Raw genomic sequence first — 23,122 nt, 5'->3', positions numbered from 1 at the left:
GAGCCAACCAGGCGCCCCTGAGGTGTCTATTTTTATTTTACATCTGAATGAAGATGTTGAGTAGGCAGGTAGGGATTACATGTTTATATACACCTCTGAGCAGAAGTTGAGCCTGCCTAGAGACATTAGGAATTCATCAACTTACAGTTGATATTTAAAACCAAGGGATGGGATAAAATCACGTAGGGAGACTGCAGAGAGAAATAAAGAGACCTGGGGTCTGAGCCCAAGGGCACTGCATCATATAGAAGCCAGCATGATGAGGGGCCACTTAAGGATTCTGGGAGGGATCAGCTGTTGAGGATAACAGTGGTTACCCATTGTCGAATGGTAGAGCAGGATGAGGACTAACAATTGCCCATTTGCTCACTATTGTATATCCAGTACCTAGCTCAGTTTCCGGTACATAAGGACATAATATTTGTTGAATGAATGAATCTTCACTTCCATTTATTTGACACATCCTACCTAGAGTGTCTCTAGGATCCAGGCACTGTTCTACATTCTATGGATTCACAACATCGTGTTCGCAATAATTTTAAGTTCTAGTGGGGGTCATAGACAGACATACAAATGCATCAAAAATACACATTGTCAGTTTATTTTTTTAAGATTTTAAAATAATCTCTATACCCAACGTGGGGCTCAAACTTACAACCCTGAGATCAAGAGTCACACACTCTCATGGCGCGCCCGGGGGGCTCAGCCGGTGAAGCATCCGACTTCAGCTCAGGTTGTGATCTCATGGTTTGTGAGTTCCAGCCCGGTGTCGGGCTCTGTGCTGACTGACAGCTAGGAACCTGGAGCCTGCTTTGGATTCCGCGTCTCCCTCTCTCTCTGCCCCTCCCCCACGCTCACTGTCTCTCAAAAATAAATAAACATAAAAAAAAAGAGTCACACGCTCTTCCTACTGAGCCAGCCATGTGCCCCTGTATTATTAGTTTATACCTCTCTTTCCCTCCTAATGCCCTATTCTATTTTTTAATACAAAATTTTTAAGTTTATTTATTTTGATAGAAGGAGAGAGAATCCAGCGTGGAGCCCAAGGTGGGGCTGGACTCAGGGCTCCACCTCACAGACTGTGAGATCATGACTCGAGTTGAAACCTACTGATCTGCCCAGGTGCCCCCCTTCTGCCCTATTCTAAGGAGCATGAATATTTGGAGGGCCCTTAGCAGATGAGCCATGATGAATCAGGATATATACATTTGCGGCTATATGGCACATGAAGACTTTGGCAAAAGGGAGAGGCTGAGGGGGAGAAATGGTGAGATTTCACTGAATTGGACAGGCAGCCTCAGCCAAAGATATCAAATTCAATTAATATAAAATGTGCCTGCTCAAATCCCTTGGCTGAATTCAGTTGACGGTTTATAAAAAACAGTAGCAGCCTTAAGGTTATACTTTTATAAGAGAGTAGAAAAAGAGTGGGAGGGTGTGGTTGGGCAGGGAGAGAGAAGGTTCTTAAACTAAATATTAGAAAATTATGACCTTTACTTCAAGTTAACCGTTGACCGTCAGAATTATTACCCTTAAATTCCTGCCTTTTTTTTAAAAAAAAGAAAATCTCCAGTCTTGAATCAGCAGTCTCTACTGGTTAGGAAAAATTTTAGGTGTCTTACATGAACTCAGATCCATGCCAGAAAAAGAAACAACTCTTGATGGGGCGATGAGAGTTGCATTACACAATTTCTTTATTGCATTACACAATTTCTTATACTTAACTTTGCTGAGGTAGTTTTCTTATCTCTACTAGGACCGCACACTTTTGTGTCCCCTCGCACCCATCTCTCCTCACAAAAAATGTAAATTAAAAAGAATAAAAGAAAAATCTCTACTGTCCTTTACGGTCCAGTTAAACAAGGAGTCCCTTCCCCAAACTACTTATTCATCAAGCTGTGTTCCTCCATTTTTCATTCATCTTACAGCTCTTCTGCCACTGTGCATTATAGTCGTTTGAGTCCATGTAGTTATTTTGCTTCGAACTCCAAGACCTTGGGAACTGTGCTGTTTAATGCTCAGGGCGGAAGGGAGCATTTAGAAGGTCCACAGTAAGTGCCTGTAACCTGAGGGAAGATGCGCTGGGTGGAAGGCATAGAAACGGGAGATGCAAGCCTTTATTCGGAAAAGTTTATGGGAACAATAACGGCACATTTAACAATGAAAAAGAAGTGTTTAATAAAGAGGTTAAAGTAAAACCATGACTCCACGCCCACTTCTTACTACCACCTTTCCATTCACTCGTGGCTTTTCAGACCCCATTCCCTCCTAAATCCCGAGTTCAAACGAGGCTGTCTCACTGGCCAATCGGAGCGCTGTCTTCCGTAGTCGTGAGGACTGCTGCAGCCAATGAGAGACCTGGGCGAATTGGTGGGGTGAGACACGCCGCCCTCTGGCGGAATCCTGGGGGCGTGGTGGCGCGCTGGGCGGGGCTGAAACTTGATTGGCAGGCGAACGATCAGCGGTCTTAGAACGGAAACGCGGCCGGAGGCACGCCAGGGGGGACATGGGCGGGGTAGCGAAACTGGAATCAGCCAATGGCTGACGCACTAAGCACAGAAGGAACGCTAGACCACCAATGGCGGCACGGATATGGCGCCGTGGGCGGGGTTTAGGCCGAAAGAGGCGCAGGAGCAGCGCCTGTTAGTGTCGTCTTCACCGTCACGGGCAGGCGCTTCTTCCTGGATTCATTCATTCGTTTTTTTCATTCACGAAGGTAGTAAGGCCTAGTTGAAAGCCATGGAGAGCGCTCTTCCTGCCGCTGGCTTCCTGTACTGGGTGGGCGCAGGCACCGTGGCCTACCTGGCCCTGCGCATCTCGTGCTCGCTTTTCACGGCCCTTCGGGTCTGGGGTTTGAGTCACGAGGTAGGGGTCGGACCCGGGCTCGGAGAATGGGCAGGTGAGTGCAGTCCAGCGCCGCCGGCCCCTTCGCCTCTGCGGCGGCTCGCGCTGCTCCGGGCCGGGGCCCGGCGGGTGGTGACCAGCGCCGGGCCTTCCCCTTTCCAGGTCCCCTGTCCTTCCTGAAGCTCCTGCGTCCCGCGTACCCCCCTGACCCCATTAGTAAGCTACTGGCTTGCCTAGACTTGTAGAGGTTTTAAATACTTAATACGTTGTTGGCCCAGCTCAGCGAAATCTGAAGTGCCACTTGGTGGGTGCGGGAGGAATCTGGCCGGAACTGCCAGGGGCTTGTGTCCTTTAAGCCATTCCTGGTTCATGGCCGGGAGTCAGTCACCTTGCTGCCTCCCCAGTCACGGTGTACGCACCTTCGTTAGCCCCTAATGAGTGTTTTTAAAGTAAAGTTTTTCGCTTGACCTGAATAATGGCCCCGTGCTGACGATGAAAGCATTTTGTTGACTTTTTTGGGGGGAGGGTGGACGAGAAGGACATAGAATTTCAGAAGTCTTTCTGCTTTTTGGAACCTTACCTCTCTCTAGTTACTTGGATTCGGCCTATTTCGTATCATTTGCAATTTAAAAAAAAAATTCTCCTTAAACTTTTCTGGAGTCTTAATGTGTAACATAAGTATTGCTTCTGCAAAACGGTAACTTGCTCTCTAGCAATCAGAAATACTTTTTGCAGAAGAACATTTGTAGCAAAAAGTATTCCCACTAAGAGCTAAGCACATGGATCTAGTTCCATTCAGTTGGAGGATTTTAAAAATGAAAGAGAAAGGTCGGATTGGAGAAGTTGGGAAAATTACCTGCAGGGAAGTTGTGCACTGGCTTTTTATCTATATTTTTTGTTTCTGTATTTTTCATTTCTTTGGGCTTAAACTTAAAAAAATTTTTTTTTAATTTATTTTAGAAAAAGAGAGCACGAGCGGGGAGGGGCAGAGGGAGGGAGAGAGAATCTTAAGCAGGCCACACACCCAGCGCTGAGCCTGACTCTGACTCTGATCCTACCTCTGAGCCACGACTCTGGGATCAGGACCTGAGCCGACATGAAGAGTCTGACCCTCAGCCAAGTCAGCGGCGCCTCTGGGTTTTTTTTTTGTTTTTTTTTTTTTTTTGTTTTTTAACCAAGTAGTGTGCTATGATTGTTCTCTGTAATGATTTATTCTGCTGGTTTATGATTGAATGTTCACTTGACCGAGCATTTTATTGAATTTTGGGATAGTTAGGGGTTTGCCTTCAGACTAGGCTCATGTAAGGTAGACAAATAATGTAACAACATAGTCTTTATTCATTCAAAAACATTTAAACATAAGATGTAAGAAATTCACCTTTTGGGACAGCCACATAAACAGAACACATCTCAAGTAGGAATGGATTTGTATGAGTTCTGTCCATGATGTGAAGCAGCTATTCACATTATAGTACTTATTTTTAAAAAATCACTTAGTGTTTTTTGATATTCCTTGAAAAACAAGTGAAGTGCTCAAGTTGATAATAATAAAGTTTATGATTTTGCAATTGACTTGCCCAATTTCTTGATTGTTGTTTGGAAAACTTGCTTGTGAACTTTTGAAATAGTTACACAAGATTCCAATGCATTAGGAAATTCTATATCAAGATGAAGTTTTGTGATTTGTAAGCAAGAGTAATGTTAATATTTTTTTTTAACTAAAATTGATCCTGGTGTCTAATAATTCTAATGATCAAAGCCATCTATATATGAGTTTATAGTAAAAGTATTGAAAAGATTTGGTTCCAGAGGAAGGATATTTGATAAATTGAAGGAAATGTTTAAAAGATTTAGAAGTGAAATTTGAACCAGAACACTGGGATATAACTGAAAGGATCATAGTGTCTAAGTGACACTTTGTTGAGTTCAGTCTACCTTGGATTGTTAGAAAAATCTCTTTTTCAAGTACTTATGCAGAAGAAATGATCAAGTTATTATTTGTAGCATTACATGTATGTTGTGGCCTGGATCTTAAAATATTTCCTTTACCTCTCCAAATTCAGGGAATCTTTGAGAAACAAAATTAAGAGTAGCTCATCTTAAACAGGTTATTTGTATCAGTTGGAGGGATGAACTGCAATAATTTGACAAAGAAAGCAGAGATGACACTTGAATAATTAGGGTTAAACAGATTAAAATTAGATAATTTTTTCAACCAAAGTTATGATTTTGGAATTAATTTTTGTGTGTAAATAGTCCTAATAAGTTTTTCCTCTATAAAATGGGTATCTTAATCCTCTGCAGCCTTCTTTGAATAAGTGGTGTTAGCAGGCCGTATTATGGAGGCATTATCTACTTTCTGGTACTGACATTTAACATCTTCCTTTCCATAACCTATTAAATATTTTAAGTATTATGTAGTAATGTGCACTGAGTTGATAATATGTTTTTATTCTTGTTATTCTTTTTTTTTTTAATTTTTTTTTTCAACGTTTATTTATTTTTGCGACAGAGAGAGACAGAGCATGAACAGGGGAGGGGCAGAGAGAGAGGGAGACACAGAATCGGAAACAGGCTCCAGGCTCCGAGCCATCGGCCCAGAGTGTGACTCGGGGCTCGAACTCCCGGACCGCGAGATTGTGACCTGGCTGAAGTCGGACGCTTAACCGACTGCACCACCCAGGCGCCCCTATTCTTGTTATTCTTAAGTCCCTTCGTGTGAGTATGTTTAATTTCTCAGATTTTAGAATCTGAAGGGGAGGGAGTGTGGGTCCCAATTTTTTTTTTTTTTTTTTTTTTGGTCTTTGGTGCATTGATCACATAGCTTTTCTAAATTTAAAAACAAAAGTTTAGGGGCGCCTGGGTGGCGCAGTCGGTTAAGCGTCCGACTTCAGCCAGGTCGCGGTCTCGCAGTCCGTGAGTTCGAGCCCCGCGTCAGGCTCTGGGCTGATGGCTCAGAGCCTGGAGCCTGTTTCCGATTCTGTGTCTCCCTCTCTCTCTGCCCCTCCCCCGTTCATGCTCTGTCTCTCTCTGTCCCAAAAATAAATAAACGTTGAAAAAAAAATTAAAAAAAAAACAAACAAAAAAAAAACCAACAAAAAAAACAAAAAACAAAAGCTTGGAAAAATGAATACATCGTATGTATAGCATGGCAACTATAGTTAATAATACTCTACTGGAAATCTGAAAGTTGCCAACAGATTAAATCTTGAAAGTTCTCCCAGCAAGGGGTGCCTGGCTGGCTCAGTCGATAGAGCATGTGACTCTTGATCTTGGGGTCATGAGTTCAAGCCCCATGTTGGGCATAGAGCTTACTTAAAAAAAAAGTTGTCACCACAAGAAAAAAATTCTGTAACTATTATGGGGATGGATGTTACCTAGACTTATTGTGGTGATCATTTCACAGTATATACAACTGTCGAATCATGATTTGTATACTTGAAACTAATATAATGTTGTATGTCATTATATCTCAACAAGAAATAAACAAACCCTGAAAGTTTGTAAAAACTCGAAAGCAGGTATTCTTTGCAATTAGTAAAAATATTTCAGATCACGTATTCCTAGTTAGGGTCTTAAGACCATCCATTACTTGGCCCACACTCTAATCTATCTCCTTTGTGAGTTAGGTCATCTCTTTTCCCTGCTTCTTTTCCAGTACCATTTCCACCCGAGTTAGGAATTGTGCTGATTTCACTAGGACCGGCAAAGAGGGTTTTGCCAATATTGCCTGTCATTGTTACGCGATACTTATATCTCTTAGGAGAACAAAGAACTCCTGTGAAAGTGGAGCTTTAGTTGTTGGAAGGTCACTGTTGCAAATAATCAGAAGAAGATTGCTAACAAAAGTGGTCAGTTTGTACTAAATAAAGGAGAGAACAGTCGTTGCTGTGGAGAAATAACGAATGTAATCTGTAGGCTTTGGTTTAAGCATAGATAAATTTTGCATTTATTTAAGCAGTTTCCATCATACAATTCATCTAAAATGATTGATATTGAAATAAAGTGGAGGTGATAGATGGAAAAGGCAAGGTAAGTATACTTCTAAAGCCAAGATACTTCATAACTTTCAACCCACGACCACACTGTGAGCTCTTGTCTTTAGTTTTTAATGGAGAGGATATTGCTGCAAGCAGCAAAGAATAAAGGATCCACTGGGGCTCCTGGGTGGCTCAGTGGGTTAAGCGACCGACATCAGCTCAGGTCATGATCTCCTGGTTTGAGAGTTTGAGCCCTGCGTCAGGCTCTGTGCTGACAGCTCGGAGCCTGGAGCCTGCTTCGGAATCTGTGTCTCCCTCCTTCTCTCCTCCTCCCCTGCTTACACTCTCTCTTTCTCTCTCAAAAATAAACAAACATTAGAAAAAAAAAAAAAAGAATAAAGGAACCACTAACCAGTTAGATTTAAAAAATAACTTCATTGAGATATAATTCATACCATACAAGTTACCCATTTAAAGTGTATAGTTCAATATTTTTATTATATTCACAGGTTGTGAATATAACCATTATAATTTAAGATTGGAATGTTTTCATCCTCCTTAAAAGAAAACCTATACCTGTTAGCTATCACCCCCCAACCCTCACCCCTTCAAGCCCTAGTCAACCACTAATCTACTTTCTGTCTATATGCATTTACTTATTCTGGATATTTCATATAAATGGGATCCTACAATATGAAGTATTTTGTAACTGCCTTTCATTTAGCACAGTGTTTTCAAGGTTCACCCATGTTGTGGCATATTTCAGTGCTTCATTTCTTATCATTGCTGAATACTATTCCATTCTGTGGAGTGAGTTTAGATTTTGCAAAGGGTTTTTACCTCTGCATTTTGCTGTCTGCACATCTATATTAGCAGATCCCTGAGATTTTGCAGCTTTGGATGCTGATGGAACTCCATTTGGCCCTGTAATATTCCAAGGTTTTCCTAATTTAGTGGACAGTGAAGACTTAGAAAGGTTATGGGTTGGTGGGATTCTTTTGTAGAAAAGCCATTCATCAAAACTGACTTTGTTTAGCCAAGCTCCAAGAATCAAAGGATTCTGAAAATCAGGTGTGATGCATAATTTCTGTTTTTACAGTGGATAACTACACAGGATTGGTCTAGTTACCTCCAGTGGTTGAAGGCTGCTTGAGTAACTAGGGTCTGTTGACAGTAGGTCCCTTTCTTAGGCTTTGCGGTATCACATCATTTGAGGAATTATGTATGAAATGTTAAGTTTGGCAATCCCGGAAAAAATAAATACCATTGAATGCTTGAAGTGTTCCAGGCACTTGACATAGTCTATATTTAATCTGTCTCTGAGCTATGCTCTATTATCCCCGGTGTACAGAGGAAGAAACAGAGGCTTAGGTAAATGACTTTCCTTGTCTATGGTTTCATAGCTAGTGAGAGAAGATCAGGATTTGAAGCCAAGTTGTCCATTCTGCAGTGCACGTGTTTGCGTGTTGGTGATTGGTTTACACACTGCATGAGTAAGTACTTGGGGGTGGCTTCCTTTATATCCTAGGCATATATTGCTTTTTATTAAATAATTCTTGAAGGTTTTATTTTTAAGTAATCCTGACCCTGAGATCAAGAGTCACATGCTCTACTGACCGAGGCAGCCAGGTACCCCAGAACCCATTGCTTTTAATTGAAGGCACACTTTCAAATTTGCACATGCTTGGTATCTCTGGAAGCATTGTAGACTAGGGTAGAACGTTTTAGAATCAAGTAGCTCAGGATTTTCTTCAGATTTATAACCGTGAATCTTGTTGCTCCATGAAAAAACACTGGAAAGGCAGTCAGGCGCCTTAATAAAGCAAAGCGTTTGACTACCATCACTATGGGTGGATCTGACCTCAGATGCTGTTTATTTTCTGTTTATTACTCTGGTGTTCTCCGATGGATTCAGTGATGCTCTGGAAGTCCAGCTTGATACATGTAATATGCTTCCTGTTGACATTCAGGAGACTTGAGTATACCTGTTCTTGCTGGTGAGCTGATGTTGTTCACAGTCGTGCCATGTTTTTTAAGAACCCTATTTTGTTTGTTTTTTGTTTTAAAGCAGGGCAGGTGAAGGAGGGCAGAGAAACAACATAACAGTTCTGGAAGGTATTTGTTCATTCTGCAAGTTAGCTCCAAAAAGGGAGTCCATGAGCCTAAATGGAACAAGGTTTCCAGATTGGAGTTAGCAGGGCAGCCTTAAAGGTGTTGTGCTAGAGCTGTGTGAGAGGAAGCAGAGGCGGAGGAGAGTCAGGCCGAGAACATGCCTTGGTCTTACTTGGAGGAGAAACCAAAGAAGGTTTTCTGGAGTTAGAAATTCAGCCTCTGTACTCTGAACTAGAATGTCTTTTCCCCACACGGTTTTCTGGAGTTAGAAATTCAGCCTCTGTACTCTGAGCTAGAATATCTTTTCCCCACACCCTTCCATTAGCCCTCACTATCCCCCTGCCCCCCTCTTTTTTTCTTCCTTCTTTCTCCCCCTCCCCCCTTTTTTTATGCAGTGTTAAAGTTTCCTATTTAGAGGTCAAACCTGAACCCTTGGAGGCTCACACCTAGACTTGAATTTTAGCTTGTCTACTCACGAGCAGTGTGTAACATTGAGGAGGGTAGTAAACATCTCTGAGCCTCACTTTCCTCATCTGCAAAATGAGGATAATAGTGTGTGCCTGTTTCATAGGATTCTTTTGAAGGGTAAATGGGAATACTTATTCTATGTAAAACAGATAGTACAGTGCCTGACACACAAAGGCTGATAACATTATTAGTAATCTTATTAGCCTCACTAGCATTATGTACTAATTACTTGAGCTAATTGACAAGGTAAGTCTTGGTAAGAAAAAGTTAATATCTGGGGTGCCTGCATGGCTCAGTCAGTTAAGCGTCTGACTCTTGATTTAGGCTGAGGTCATGACCTCACGATTCTTGAGACTGAGCCCCGCGTCGGGCTTTGCGCTGACAATGCAGAGCTTGCTTGGGATTCTGTCTCTTTCCCTCTCTCTGCCCCTCCCCTGCTCATGTTCTCTGTCTCTCTCTCTCTCTCTCTTCCAAAATAAACTTAAAAAAAAAAAGTTGATATCCGGGTGACCACAGAAAGATAATCTTCAGAAAGAAGATTATCATTGTTGTTGCAACTGAGATTATTGAGCTTCAAAACTATTTTTTTTTCATTGTTTTGCTTGGTTGAATTGAGGATAATTTATTTCTTTCAGTTTCTGAAAAAAATATGCTGAAAGATTTAAATAATGAGATTTATAAGTTTAGAATACATGGGTAAGTGGATTTGAATAGATCAGTTCCCATGCCATCAAATGCCATTTGTAGAGAAGGATAAGTTAAAAAAACACTTTTTAAAAATAGTGTACCTTGGGGTGCCTGGATGGCTTAGTCGGTTCAGCATTCGACTCTTGATTTTGGCTCAGGTCATGATCTCATAGTTTGTGAGTTGGAGCCTTGCAGCTCCTTGGAGCTGATAGCACAGAGCCTTCTTGGGGTTCTCTCTCCCTCTCTCTCTGCCCCTCCCCTGCTCTCTCTCTCTCCCCCTCTCTCTCTCAAAAAATAAAAAAAATAAAAATAGCGTATCTTTTTCACTTGAGCTGCTGTAACAAAAATACTGTAGACTAGATGGCATCTATAGACACCATAGACTGTGTCATCACATGGCAGAAGGGCCAGGGAATCCTCCAGAGTCTCTCTTATAAGAGCACTAATCCCATCCATTAGGCTTTACCCTCATGACCCACTCACCTCCCAAAGGCCCCCCCTCCTAATGCCATCACATTGGGAATTAGGATTTCCACATAAATTTGGTCCTCACCACACAAATTCAATCTATAGCACAGTGGATCCTTTATTCCATTTCTCTTCCCATATTTAGTGAAAATAAAAATATAGCAGTTTTCATCCATCTTCTGGGATAGATGGAGGTTAATGTTGGGAGACTGGGTAAGCAGAGCCTTCGCTGTGCTTGGTGGAGAGTTTGATATATTCATTTGTCCATCCACAACCACAAATACTGTTGAGTGCTGTCCACGGACCTTGGAATAGACCAGCGGGCTGGTGAACGGCAATCAGATGAACAAATTGTGCTGTTAAGTGATAAATAAGACCTGCTTGGTTCTGTGAGAGCTTGTGAGTAAGCCCCAAGAGAGCTGCCCTGGGGACGTGATGAGGGAGCTGAGATCTGAAGGGAAGGGAAGAGTAGCAGCAGGAACAGAAGGAACAGCAGGTGTTTGGCTCCTGAGGCCGGATGTTGGGCGGCTTGCATGAAACAAGGCCTGAGTGACTAGAGCTGAGAACGGGTGGGCACGATGCAAGATGAAGAGTGGAGGGGGGGAGATTGGGCCGGCAAGCGGGGCTACTGAATCTACGCGAAGGTCAGGGAGAACAATTGAAGGGATTTTAAGCACAAGGATAATGTTGTGGATTGCAACTTCAAACAGAATTCCTTGTTTCTATGACCTTCCTGACACTGTTGCATTGCCATAGAGATGGACCAGTGCAAGTTATTCAGATCACCTCAGTCAAAATTGCCTTAAAAAACCCAAACAAACCCAAAATGCAAATTCATACTTTAGAGTGTGGGTGACTACTCTTGTGCCATTCATTCCTGGTTATCATCTTTCAGAGACCATTTCTTCCTATGGTGTAGGAAGTTCTGCTCTTACCAGGGACTGGGTGATAGGGTTGTTGAATGAACTCTGAAACTGGGCTACTGCTTTTTCGAGGTCAGTCCATAAAACCATGGTGTGCTAGCTGAGAAGCCTGCCATAAATCCAGCACCAGAGGGAATGCTGTGTTTTATTTACTCATTTTATCTAGTGAAACAATGGGTTTGCGCTGTCTCTGACTGGCAGTTCCAGGGAGACTATCCAGTTTCTGCAGAGTTCATCTTTACCACCATTAAGTGAAGTTACTTCTATTTAAATGATCTAGTCAGTGGGGCAAGGGAGGAAAGGCTAGCAGACTTAAGATTTAGAACAATGACTATCTCTCAAGAGTATTACATGGGTTAACAGTAGTGATAAGGGGACCATTGGCTTTGGAATCAGAATAGCAAGGGTAAGCTTTGCTAGTGGCTAAAATGTTTGAAGTTGGGGTGCCTGCGTGGGTCAGTCAGTTAAGCGTCTTTTTTTTTTTTAATTTTTTAACGTTTATTTATTTTTGAGAGACAGAGAGAGGCAGAGTATGAGCAGGGGAGGAGCAGAGAGAGAGGGAGACACAGAATCTGAAGCAGGCTCCAGGCTCTGAGCTGTCAGCACAGAGCCCAACACGGGCCCGAACTCACAAATCACGAGATCATGACCTGAGCCTAAGTCGGACGCTCAACCAACTGAGCCACCCAGGCGCCCCCCCCCTTTAAAAAAAAAAAAATTTTTTTTTTAACATTTACTTATTTTTAAACGTCTAATTCTTGATTTCAGCTCAGGTCCTGACCTCCTGGTTCAGTTCAGGAGATCGCACTGTGCTGACAGCATGGAGCCCTGCTTGGAATTCTCTTTCCCGCTCTCTGCCTCTCCCCCGCTCACACACGTGCCTCTCTCTCAAAATTAATGAACATTAAAAAATAAATAAAATGTTTGACATTGGGCAAAGATAGTTAACTTCTGAGAATAACTTTCTTCATCTATCAAATGGGGCTGATACTTTTCAGGAGTATTATGACAATGAAGTGAGTTGTGAATGAGGTTCTAGTGACATCTTTTATTTGTATACATTACTCTTATTTGATGAAGAAGGATTATTGAAGCCAAGAATAATGTAGTTCACTCAGCTGATAAACTATTAGAAATATGAAGTTATGAACTGATCAGTTAAGAGGAGATTAGTGCCATGAGAGGAAGATTTCTGGCTTTGTGAAAAGATTTACCAAGTACTTCCTTGAAATCTGGCTCCCCTTAGTGAACCTCAGATATGAAGGTTTAGGAAGATTCAGTTATGTGCAACTTTTCCACTGAATTTGTAAAGACCTTAAAATTATCTTTGACTCTTCTCTCACCCCACGTACAGTCTGTTAGGAAAGCTCATTGACTTGAACTTAAGAATATCTAGAATCCAGTCCCTTCTACACTCTGGTGTAAGCCACTGAAATCTCTTTACTTGATAAAATAGCAGCCTCCTGTCTCTCTAATCCAACATTGGCATCCCCCTACAGTCGATTCTTCTACAACAGCCAGAGTGATCCTTGAAAAGCTCATGTTGAATCATGTGACCCTGTACTCAGATCCCTCCCCTGGCTTTTCATCCTGTTCCTATTAAAAACTTCTGTGGTTGACAAGGCTTTCAACCACCTGCCTTGTGGCTTCTTTTATCTCTGACCTCATTTCTGCCTACTTTTCCTCTCTCTCTCTCTGTCTCCCTCCCAGTCACTTTCACTTCCTGCTTGAACACGCTTCCTTGAACTCAGTTCCTTGGACGTGTTTGGCACTGCTGCCTTAGAGCCTTTGGTTAGTCATTCCTCCTGGAATGTCCACCCCTCCGCCCCTGCCCATATCCACATGGCTAACTCTTACCTTCCTCCTGCCTTTAAACTCACAATCCTCTGTCCCTGACCCCACTTCTGATCCCCATTACCCTGCTGTCCTTGTCCTTTTTCATAGCACTTGTCACTATCTCCCATGTTGTATACTTTGCTCATTTATGATGTTTCTTGTTTGCCTACCCCTTTTTTGAATGGAAGTGCCATGAAGGACCAAAGTCTGTCTTTTTTGTTCTCTGTGTATCTCAAGCACCTAGAACAGTGCCCACACACAGTAGATGCTGATATATATTGGTTGAATGGATAAAAATATCTATTAAGTAAGGTTTTCCAGTATTATTGAGACTGAGGGTTAATGAACTTGGTGGGGGAATTATATTTTCTTTCTCTATTCTCTTAAGTGATTAGTTATAAATGTAAGAAATATTAACAGTTTCCCAATCTCTAAAATGAAATTATTTATTTATTTAATATATGAAATTTATTGTCAAATTGGTTTCCATACAACACCCAGTACTCATCCCAAAAGATGCCCTCTTCAATGCCCATCACCTGCCCTCCTCTCCCTCCCACCCCCATCAACCCTCAGTTTGTTCTCAGTTTTTTTTTTTTTCCAACGTTTTTTATTTATTTTTGGGACAGAGAGAGACAGAGCATGAACGGGGGAGGGGCAGAGAGAGAGGGAGACACAGAATTGGAAACAGGCTCCAGGCTCGAGCCATCAGCCCAGAGCCCGACGCGGGGCTCGAACTCACGGACCGCGAGATCGTGACCTGGCTGAAGTCGGACGCTTAACCGACTGCGCCACCCAGGCGCCCCTGTTCTCAGTTTTTAAGAGTCTCTTATGCTTTGGCTGTCTCCCACTCTAACCTCTTTTTTTTTTTTTTTTTTTCTCCTTCCCCTCCCCCATGGTCTTCTGTTAAGTTTCTCAGGATCCACATAAGAGTGAAAACATATGGTATCTGTCTTTCTCTGTATGGCTTATTTCACTTAGCATCACACTCTCCAGTTCCATCCACGTTGCTACAAAGGGCCATATTTCATTCTTTCTCATTGCCACGTAGTGGCACATTCTCATTGCACATATACCATTGTGTATATAAACCACAATTTCTTTATCCATTCATCAGTTGATGGACATAAAATGAGATTATTTAGTATAAAACCAAAATATAGATTATAATCTCAGGAAGAAGTTCTCCCAATATAGACTCTGGAATTAGACAACCTGCTTTTGAACCCCAACTCTGCCAGTTACAAACTACGTCATGCTAACTTCTGTGTGCCTCAGTTTTCTCTTCTGTCAAATCGGGATAATAATAGGTTTGATATGATGATTACATGAGTTAATAGGTATGAAATACTTAGGACAGTCTTTGGCATTTATTTACCAAAGGCTATATAAATTTTAGGTGATACTGTTGTTATATCAGCTGTCACTTTTACTTGTGGGGGTAATTCTTCTTCCCATCTATATCCACCTTCTTTTTCCCAGAGTTTTCATAATAATTTACTGCATAGTCCCTTCGGGATGGTTATCAAAGATCTCAACCCTAGCATGTCTAAAATTCAGCTTCTTTGCTCTGTCTTGCTTGTTCTGGACATCCTTATTTTTGCTAATTTTAGAGTCACCCAGCCTCTAAATCAGGATGGCAAATTCAAATGTCTCTAGCAGGTTAAGTAAATGAGTGAAGTGGACCAGGTGTAAATGTGTGTGTGGGTACCATCCCAGAGATCAGTCATGGCATAGACTCCTCCTCCAGTTGTTACCTGTCAGCAACATTGGCCCTGTCCCCTTGGATTCTTCCTGAGAAGCCCCAGATAGCAATTTTCAAATGGAAAGTTTCTTAATTTTTTAAGACTGAGGCACATTTCTCAAGTGTACTCTGTGGACCAAGTAAATTACTCCAGGGGGTCAAATGCAACAAGTGGCCAGCCTGCTCCTTCACCTCACGTCTTAGAATCACACTCCTTTCCCCCTCTAGCTAGGAGAGTGCCATCACACTGAATCTACCAGCACAGGCTCTCTCCCATCCGTACTTTTCTCCAGGTTCCTTGATGTATCGCCTCCCTATGGTGGTGTGTTGCAAGTTTCATCTTCCCCCCAAATCTCGAAACAAGTTACCTGGTACACCTTACTCAAAAACTTCAAGTTACCTAATGTCTACACAGATACCAAGCTGCTTAGCCCTTTTTCATCATGTTCTTATGTCTATTTCTGGTCTCATTTCATAATGTGGCCCTTTCTGCATCTTTTCTTGGATGCATCTCCAAATGACTTACTGTGTCCTAGACATGCCTGTCCTTGAATATTCTTTCTGCTTCTGTGTCTTTGTGCAGGGACATGTAGTAGTTTCATTGGTTGTTGAATGTTGATCTCACTCTGCTAGGAGTGTTCTTTCTCTTCCTATTACACACCCTTCCTCACTCTTCCTCTGTGTGAAATTCTACCCACTTTTCAGAGGCCAGATTATGAATTTTTCTGCCTGCCCAGGTGGAAGTGTACTTTTGGAACCCTGATAGTGCTTGTTTTCTATCTTGTGGGCTTTTCCCCATTTTGCCTTATTAGTCATTTGTGTATACACACACATGCATATGCAATACCTCATTTGTTCTAAGCTATAAGCCCCTGCATAGTGCACAGTAAGTAATATTTGGTGAGTGAATATTTTTTCCTTGAGGTTCTGGTGTATTTCAGTTGGGGGTGGGGTGTTTTGCTTGGGTTTTGTATTTTTTTTTTTTTGCAAAATGTGCACACCATATTTGTTTTTTGCTTAAAAAAATTTTTTTTAATGTTTATTTTTGAGACAGAGTGCAAGTGGGAGAGGGACAGAGGGAGACAGAATCTGAAGCAGGTTCCAGGCTCTGAGCTGTCAGCACGGAACCTGATGAGGGGCAGATCATGATCTGAGCCAAAGTCGGATGCTTAACCAACTGAGCCAAAATAGGTGCCCCATTTTTTTTTAAGTTTATTTATTTATTTTGAGAGAGATAGAGAGTGAGGTAGTGAGTAGGGGAGGGGCAGCAAGAGAGAGAGAGAATCCAAAGACTGTCAGCATAGAGCCCAACACAGGGCTCGAACTCATAGTTCAGGAGATCATGGCCTGAGACAAAGTTGAGAGTTGGACGCTTAACCAACTGAGCCACCGAGACACCCCCATTTTTCTTTTTTGCTTTAAAATTTCAAGTGACACACACCTAAAAATCTAGATTGAAATTAAACCAAGGCTGGTAAGATAAAGAATGGTTATAGAAATATTACAGCAGGGCCTGGATAACAGTTTGAAAGTGTGAAATGCAGTGAGATCAAAAAGATGTCCTTAAGTAGAATTGGTAATAAGCTAACTAACCTTTTTTCATCTGTGGTTTTAGGAAATTGTTACAGGAAACCAACCACTCTGCCACATGTAATAAACACTTAACTATTAATGGAATTTTAATAATATATATATATTGTTCATCTCCAAATCTTTACAGAATTCTTGGAAATAGATTTTCTTTTAGGAAGAAAGACTTTTCCAATTAAAGTTTTGGCAAAATCTTGCTAATTGGTAAGGTTGAGTGAATTAGTGAAAAAAGAACTCTAGGATATGTTATTTTGAAGTCCTGCTAAAATGTGCCCAAACCTTCTAAACACTTAGACTTTTTAAATTGTTGGAGACATTGAACCAAATTCCCTGGAAAACCTCTTGGGTGGGAAAGTCATTGATTGGTAAATATGTATAGCCAATAACTTGTAGAAAGTTCCACAGAGTGTGTTGGATATGTAGTTTATTTGCCTCATGGAAAGAAATGAATATGACTGTTGGTTGATAATTTTTACAAAACTTTAGTCAGTCATTTTGTGAGAAACTTAAGAAAATTGGAATGTCATCAGGAAGCAGAAGAGAACAATGATGGAGTGATGAAACCAGAAGGGCTATTGAAGAGGGTGACCTCTTCAGTTGAACTCTTAGGGAAATGTTCTGAAAGAGGTAATGACTTGCTCAAGATCATACATCCAGTTAGAGAATGGCCAGGCAAGGCAGGTCAGTGGCAAAGGGCAGAGAATGGAGGACTCATCCATGGTAGACTGAGCTAAAACAGTGGCAGGAGAGATGTAGAGTAGAAGGGATTTGTCAGGGTGGTCGGTGCTGACAACAAGGATGTGGGCAGAATTGGACTTCTTTATATATTCAGCAACTGGTATGGGGCAAAAACAGCCCTCAGTGTCCAAGTGCCCGACCTCTTGAAGAAATGACATGCACCTCTACCCATCAAGGGTGCCATTATGTCATGCTCTTGGTACACCCTTTCACAGTCATTAAGACTGGGGTAACTTTCTCATTAAATACAATGGTGTAAGCTGAGTGAGTTGATCCAAATCTCTTACCTACTGTCTCAGCTGTGCTTATACCCCCAACTACAGATTATGTTGATGACACTGAATTGCCAAGGAAATATTGTATTGTTTTAGTATGTGTTCCTCAAGGTGGCCAGGAAAGGCTACAGTATCTTTTAGAAGTTTAAATGCCAGTTTTAGTGCTCCCTTAACATTCCTAGTATGTAGAAAACTCATTCTCCAGATTGGTTTTATTGTAATGACTGGCATTAACTGCTCACGACCAAGCTAACTCCAGTAGAAATATTGCCAAGCTTGCTTTAATGATAGCTGAACCTCCAGACTTGTCACATAAACAGAGCTAATGCAGTAAACAAGCTTTCCTAATCTTGCGCATTCAGTCTAATAATTTTGCTATGGAACAGGGAACTGCTGCTTATCTGTGTTTTCCAATACCTCTCTTTGCCTGTCATGTGAAAGGAGGTGATGATCTCTTTATAGATAATGTGAAAAAAAACACAGTGGGTTAGACAATAGTGTTCACACATTCTGAATTAGAGGAGGCTGAATTAATGAAATTTTACCGTAATGATGACATATTAATTTGCAAAGTGATTTTGCAAGTATTCTCAGATGGTTTCTACAACATCCCTGTGAAGCAGGTTAGGGTTGGTTTTGTTATTTCTGCATAATATGCCAGAATCAGGGGGAGATACAGTGACCGACATCGGGGTTACAGTCAATGACAGAAGAAATTGAATCTAGGTTTTCTGGCTCCAGCCTCCATGTTCTTTCCACTTGCCTGCCAAAGTTCCTGATAATGATTTTTAAGGCAAGTTGGAATACCTGTACAAGAGCTTATACGTTGGAGACTTCCTCAGACATTGTCTAAAAGTGAAAGGTCTGTTTATGCCACGGTGGTATCTAAACTCCCATGGATCACAAGAATAACTGGATGTGCTTGTTAAAAATAAGGACTGTAGGTCTTCACTATAGACCTACTAAATCAAAATCTCTAAGGAAAGAATGTGGGCAAATGTATTTTTAACAAATAAAGAGGATTCTTAAGATCATGCATTTCGGGAAACACTGGACTATGGTCAGGCTAGCCCTAAAAGAAGACAGGGGACTTAGACACACAGGCTTTTTAGCCAGATGTCTATTCTCCGTACCAGGGCTTGATTTATAATAGTATTAAAACTTCGGCGATTTCTGTACTAAATATTTACTAATAGTTTTGACAGTGAATAGAGATTCTATTTTAGGCTATTTCTGTGTTTCTGCATTTGAAATAGATTCGGAAAAAAATAAAACACTTGGAACTTAAATATGTTGCTATACAATGAGAACCACAAGCAGCACATTCAGAATTTCCCAGTCTTTACTAATTGGAGATTTGGGGTGAGAATAGGAGTGTTAATAAGAATGCTTTTTTGGTAGATGCAAATAATAGAAGTTTAATTTGCTTTTGGTTTAAGTAGGACCATAGAAGGATAGCTGAAGACTTTGGAAGCTTAACTATAAAGAATTGAGAGAATAATATTTTCTTTTTTTCTGTTTGTGATACTATTTTTTTAGTGACTTTTTTTGTAGTTTATTTTTATAACATTTAGAGAAAAGAAACCTTTAAATCTGCTTTCTTTCTTTATAGGTAGATTTAAAAAAATTATCTTTACTATGAAGTTAATGTAAGTGATACATATTGATGGTTCCTTTTTAAAAACTTTATTTATTTTGAGAGAGAGGGCACGCGTGCGTGAGTGGAGGGAGGGTCAGAGAGAATCCCAAGAATGATTCCATGAACTGTGAGATCATGACCTGAGCCGAAATTAAGAGTCAGATGCTCAACTGACTGAGCCACCCAGGTGCCCCAGTATTGAGTTTTAAAGGGCCAAGAGACTAGAGAGGATGTTCTAATTATTTTTTTTCTCTTTTTAAAAAATGTTAAGTTCTCCAAATGATGAAGAAGGAAAATGGGTTTAGGTTTAATCAGAAGGAATTTCCATTTTAGTTGGCTATGGGCCAGACTCAGTACTGAGTATGGGAATATAGTGGTGATCAGAAATGCCGTAGTCTCTGTCTCCATTGGTCTAGCAGAGGACACGGATCATTACATAAGCAGCTCCAGAAAGGGCTTAGAGAAGGTTTTCTGGAAGAAATAATGTTTAATCCAAAGTATGGAAGAAAAAGAGAAGGAAGACGATGATGTTAATAATGGTAATAAGACATAATACTTATGAAAAATCTATGTCCCAGATACTTTTTTTTCCCCATTAAATTTTTTTGTGTGTCCTTTTAGGGGTTTTTAAGAGCTGTAAATTCAAAGCTGCCCATGACAGAAAAAATGTAGCTTTAACAATCGCATAACTCATTATGGGGAACCCCAGATACTTTTCTAAATACCTCATCGAACTTACTTAATCCTCATATAATCCAATAAGGTAGGTCCTATTCATATCCCCATTTTACTGAAAGAAAGCTAAGTTAATAGAGGGAAAGCGATTTGCTCAAAGACACATAGCTAGTAAGTGGAGAAAGATCCAGGATTTGAACTGTCCCCTGAACTTACTGTTAACCACTATGCAAACTACACTGATGAATTAGAGATGAGCAGGTGAGGGCGGCTGGAGGACCAGGGAGCCTTTCCAGCCAAGGGACTGAACATTCAGGAAGTTTGGGCCAAACGTCCTGGAGGAGAGAGGCAAGAGGTAAGGCTGGAGAAATGGGCGGGGTGGGAGGATCAGTCATAAAGGACCTTGAGGCTCTCGTGAGGGTTTAGTATCCTAAGGGCCTTGGGAAGTCATTGAAAGATTTCAAGCAGTAGAGTGTCATGATCAAATATATAGTTTGGACAGCTGAAATTTTGGAGGATGGATGTGAAGGGAGCAACTCAGGATGTAGGAGACCCGCAGGAGACCAGTTGTTGTTGTTGGTGGTGGTGGTTTGGGTTAAGATAATGGGGGCAGGGACTGAGACAGGGAATCAGAGAGAGGAGGTGCAAGTCACGGGCCTTCACCATAAATAGGTCGTGGGGGAGAAGGAGACGGCAAAGTCCAGAAGAATTGTGACACGTCTGGACTCTGGGCAGATGATGCCACTAGTCACTGATGTTGGAAACACAAGAGAAGGAGCAGACTTTGAGGGGGGAATAATGAGGTTGATTTCTTACAGGTTCTGTGTGGATGTCAGGCAATCTTGCAACAGATTAGGACCAGGCTGAGCCTAATGTTGTGAGTTCTTTACTGAAGTCCTTTGGTTTAGCTGTCAGTCTATAGTTTTCATAAAGTTTGTGCTATAGGAAAGTTTGGAGACTCAGCATGTAATATCTTAGGAAAGGTAGCATAGTATTTTTGAACGGTTTGAGGGAGTGTGGCCCATGTTGCACTTTGTGCCTTAGTTCAGTGAATGTTGGCTGTTTCCTTTTCGGCAGAAAAGCTGGGAAGTGTGGTGGACAGTGTATTAAACTTAACAGAAGACAGTGAATGTTGGCTGTTTTAAACTTAATACAGTGTATTAAACTTAACAGAAGACCTGAGTTCATAGTCCACCTTCTCACCTTTGACACTTACTGGCTGTGGAATCTTGGGTCAGCTATTCTATTTCATCTCTCAAATATGTCTAAAAATACCCACTTTATGTTCAGAGATGTTGAATCCCTCTCTGAATCCTCTTTGTAGAAAGTACAAAGCATTTTATACATATTAGACATTGGGTCTTTTTCCCTCTTCCGTTTTCAATTAGAAATCTAGAAATAGAATTGCTCCAGAAGTTGATTAAATTGTTTGTGTGAGGTTCAAGTTGCTTCCGAGATTTATTTTGAGATTTATTGCAACTTTGTCGTGATCAACACCTGAGTCTCTTCTGATGTGATTATCTAATATTATCTAACATATGTCAATTTTAGAATGTACCTAAAACAAAAAAAATTTTTTTACAACTTTGTTAGAACATAGGGGCGCCTGGGTGGTGCAGTCGGATGAGCGTCCGACTTCAGCCAGGTCACGATCTCACGGTCCGGGAGTTCGAGCCCCGCGTCAGGCTCTGGGCTGATGGCTCAGAGCCTGGAGCCTGTTTCCGATTCTGTGTCTCCCTCTCTCTCTGCCCCTCCCCCGTTCATGCTCTGTCTCTCTCTGTCCCAAAAATAAATAAACGTTGAAAAAAAAAAAAAAAAGAACATAAGCTTGGTTTCTGTATTTAAAGTGAAACTAATTTGGGGTGGGAGCCTGGGTGGCTCAGGCAGGTAAGCATCTGGCTCTTGACTTTGGCTCAGGTCATGATCTCACAGTTCGTGAGTTTGAGCCCCACATCAGGTTCTGTGCTGACAGCTCAGAGCCTGCTTGGGATTCTCTCTCTCTCCGGCCTCTCTCTCTCTCATTCTCTCCCTCACTCATGTGCTCTGTTTCTCTCTCTCTCTCAAATAAATAAACTTAAAAAAATTTTTTTAAAAAGTAAAACTAATTTAACCACGAATTGTGTTAGTTTCTTTTATTAAATTTTTTTTAATGTTTATTTATTTTTGAGAGAGAGACAGAGACAGAGCATGGGCAGGGGAGGGGCAGACGGAGAGGGAGACACAGAATCTGAGGCAGGCTCCAGGTTCTGAGCCGTCAGCATGGAGCCCCATGCAGGGCTGGAACTCACAGACAGTGAGATCATGACCTGAGCCAAAGTTGGACCCTTAACCGACTGAGTCACCCAGGCGCCCCACGAACTGTGTTAATTTTAAAGAAATACCTTCAGCTTCAACTTTATTTTTAATATATACAAAAGCTATGATTAGCTATAGTGGATTAAGGATATAGTTAAATTATTGGTAGCAAAGTGTTATTTCAACTGTGACATAATTGGAAGACTTTCAAGCTTGACATAACTGTTTAAAGTTCCATTATTGTATTATAAGCATTATTATAAGAGGTGATTATAAGTTCCCGTCATTTCTTACTCAATACCCCACTGTTCCTGTCTTACGCTTAAAGATATTTAGAGAGTTCGTTTTTCTTCAGTGAAAGATTTTCTATTGTTCTCATCTTTATTTCAGCTAGATTCTTATGAATTATAAGGTTGATGACAAGCAGTACCTTTTAGATCTCTATAGCAAAGGTATTATCTTTGAAATGAGGGCATATTTTCCAGAATGTACTTGGAATCTAATTTTTTAAAATATAGCAAAATTTAGGACTATATATAAATATCCAAATCTTTTAATAATATTTGCTTCAGAAATACATTGCTTCTTTGAAAATTGTGAGTTAATTTTTTTTGACAATTTATTTGTTGATATTACTACAACTGGAAACATTCGCTTTTCTCTCCTTTTGCACTCCTGTCTTTGAGTTGTCTCAGAAGCAGATGTTGAGGGACAGGGATTCTCAGGTGCCGTCAGTTTATTTGGAAGGTGATCCCGAGGAACCCCAGTAGGGAGTGAGACAGGGAAGGGAACACAGCCAGTAAAGGGGGCATTTTATCAAGCACTGTGGTGAACTAGAACCTAATCCC

At 41.1% G+C, this 23,122-nt stretch overlaps 1 protein-coding gene across 1 annotated transcript in view; it reads left to right on the top strand.

The window, feature by feature from the left end:
• Positions 1-2,606: 2,606 nt before the first annotated feature.
• HSD17B12 (hydroxysteroid 17-beta dehydrogenase 12) overlaps positions 2,607-23,122 on the top strand; it is a 168,088-nt gene continuing 147,572 nt past the window's right edge. The window contains exon 1 of the mRNA XM_040495392.1: positions 2,607-2,899. Within this exon, the coding sequence (XP_040351326.1) occupies positions 2,740-2,899 (160 nt within the window). The 5' untranslated portion in view covers positions 2,607-2,739. The remainder of the gene's footprint in view (positions 2,900-23,122) is intronic.

This window comes from Herpailurus yagouaroundi, unplaced genomic scaffold, assembly GCF_014898765.1.
Source record: "Herpailurus yagouaroundi ecotype Mexico unplaced genomic scaffold, PumYag 187, whole genome shotgun sequence".
NCBI classification, from domain to species: domain Eukaryota; kingdom Metazoa; phylum Chordata; class Mammalia; order Carnivora; family Felidae; genus Herpailurus; species Herpailurus yagouaroundi.
This window is presented reverse-complemented; position numbering and strand designations above follow the sequence as displayed.